This window comes from Phacochoerus africanus, chromosome 11 (assembly GCF_016906955.1).
Source record: "Phacochoerus africanus isolate WHEZ1 chromosome 11, ROS_Pafr_v1, whole genome shotgun sequence".
Taxonomy (NCBI): Eukaryota; Metazoa; Chordata; class Mammalia; order Artiodactyla; family Suidae; genus Phacochoerus; species Phacochoerus africanus.
This window is the reverse complement of record NC_062554.1, coordinates 1,662,207-1,664,763: the sequence shown is the minus strand read 5'-3', so window position 1 is coordinate 1,664,763 and position 2,557 is coordinate 1,662,207. Positions and strand designations below refer to the sequence as shown.

General features: G+C 46.7%; 1 protein-coding gene across 1 annotated transcript; it reads right to left on the bottom strand.

Annotated features, from left to right (window-relative positions):
* Positions 1 to 1,221: 1,221 nt before the first annotated feature.
* LOC125111327 (olfactory receptor 10T2-like) lies at positions 1,222 to 2,187 on the bottom strand. The gene has a single exon (XM_047753268.1). It carries the CDS (start codon positions 2,185 to 2,187, stop codon positions 1,222 to 1,224), a length of 966 nt encoding a protein of 321 aa, XP_047609224.1.
* Positions 2,188 to 2,557: the final 370 nt, after the last annotated feature.

The window sequence follows — 2,557 nt, the reverse complement described above, 5'->3', positions numbered from 1 at the left end:
ATACTATCTCTGTTGTCTGTTGTTTACACTGGCTCCCACAACAGGTTTCGTATTTTGTTTTCCTTGAGCTGGTCATTATTTTTCTTCATGTGCTGGTTACAATCTTTTAACAATCTTGGTAGGAATAACTGAAGCTTCAGTGTTCGGTGGCTTCCTCAGTCCACCTGAGCCACTACTGGTCCCTGAGCATCTCATATCCAACTTCAAAGCTCGAAAATCTCTAGATCTCCAGGGTTGCACAGCCATGCAAGACCTGGTCGCTGTGGGTTTCTGCTCATCCTGAGCCATATGCGAGGTGTGTCAATCAGCATGTTCACCTGAAGTGTCCTAGACCTTGACTAACACTCCTCCCATCCCAAAGGACACCGAATCCATGCTGCTTGATGACATGTCCCTCCAGCCTGTCAAAGTCTCTCATCGCTGGAGCATTTGGGAGTGTTAGGTTCTCTGGTTTCTCACAGTTCTGGTGAAGCAGTCCCTTATTATCCTGTAGCCTTTACTGTGATATTCAGCATGTCTTAAACATTCTATCCCATGTTTTGGTTGTGTTCACTAGGGGATTGATTCAAAAGACCAAACCTGCCATAACTGGAAGAGAAGCCCTAAATGTAAATTACATGACTGTGAGGGGAGATTAGACTTGCAGAAATGCACACAGGTGACACCATATTCAACAGGCAGTGTCCTCGCCTCCTGCATCCTTGCTCAGATGTTACCTTCCCAATGAGACCTGCGCTGACCCTGCCTGCCCTGGATGTTAAGCTCCATGACTCTATCGGCTTTCGCTTTCTCCATGGCAGGCATCCCCTTCAAATAGTCTAAATCACTGAACATGTTGGTTTTAGCATCTCTCCTAGCTATAAGATAAATTCTATGAGGGTAGCATTATTACATAATTGTCACATATTTCTGATTGCCCACACCTGCCCATGTAATACAAGAATAACTCAATACAATGTTTGATGGAAAGTACAAAGGGAGGCAGGTTGGCGTCACACTATCACTGGGAAGGAGACGAGAGAGCAGTGAGAGGAGGTGAACTTTTACCTCACTCACCTGCAGAAGGTAGTGGGGTCAGCCCTTCATTTTTGCCAAAACTGTGTCACTAATTCTCTGCAGGTAACATAATAGTCATGTAATACTTTAATTGCTTTGTATACAGATTATTTCATTGGAAGTATTCCACATTTCCCGCTTTAATTTTGCAGCAGTCTGTAATTTTTACCAGTTCAAGGTTCTTTCATTTACCATCTGAAGGATGAACCTATTTGCGTTGTCTAGCACCTTCCTTAGGGCTACCTGCATTTCTTTGTTTCTTAGACTGTAAACAATGGGATTAAGCAGAGGTGTCAGTATTGTGTATGCCACAGCCATCAGCATATCTTCACGGAGGGAGTCCCTGTCCTTGGGCCTCAGATAGACAAAGCCAGCAAATACATAGTGTATGCACACCACGGTCAGGTGGGAGGAGCAGGTGGAGAAGGCCTTACACCTCCCCTTGGCAGAAGGCACCTTCATAACTACGGACCCAATGAAGACGTAGGAAATCATAATTAGGATAAAGCTGCCCCCCAACACAAAGGTGGAGAACACAAATACAGCCATTTCATGGTAGAGAGTATAGTCACAAGCAAGGCACATCACAGGTGAGATGTCACAAAAGAAGTGCTGGATGACGTTGGAGTCACAGAAAGACAGGTTGAATATGACGACGACAATGCACAGGGAAACCAGGAACCCAACCACCCAGGAGGCCGCCATCAGCTGGAAGCAGACCTTTGGGGTCATCAGGGTGGCGTAGCGCAGCGGGTTGCGGATGGCAGTGTAGCGGTCGTAGGACATGGCAGACATGATGAAGCAGTTGCTGCACGACAAGCCAAAGAAGAACAGCATCTGTGTGGCACACTCTGAGAGAGAAATGGTCTTGCTTTCTGACCGGAGATCCACCAGCAGTCGGGGGATAATTGCCATAGTGGTACAGGTTTCTGAAAAGGACAGACCTCCGAGCAGAAAGTACAGGGGGGTGTGAAGGTTGTGCGTGCACTTGATGGCCACCATTACAGACACATTTGCAGCAAGGATGGTAGCGTGGGAGAAGAGAATCATCACAAAGAGGAGAGTCTGCAGGTCTGGGAAACTGGAAAAGCCCCACAGAAGGAAGGTGCCCACGGGGGTGTGATTGCCCATCCTCCTGGTGCAGGTACAGCTCTCCCCCAGAGGGGCGGGTGTTCTTGAGGTCAAGACTCTGAGATGATTTTAAACTATCCTGATGTACTGATGTCAACTAAACTTTAAACGAGGGGGGCTTAGCCTCAGACACCTCTTCACAGGAGAGCCTGGGAAAGGAACGCTAAATACACTTGACTGAAATCAAGTTCAGGAGTCAGAGGGATGAGGAGAACTCTAGTACGAAAATCTGTATAAACGCCATGGAATGGGCCCACATCTCTTCTAGGATTATATTCACAAAAGCATTCTGATCTCTCCTTCCCCAATCTGGATCTGCATGTAAGAGGAAAATATGAATAAAACTGGCTTTATTCTCAGTCCCTGGATT

Excerpts from the sequence above, each read along its gene's own strand:
- LOC125111327 (XM_047753268.1), bottom strand. The coding sequence starts at position 2,187 with ATGGGCAATCACACCCCCGTGGGCACCTTCCTTCTGTGGGGCTTTTCC.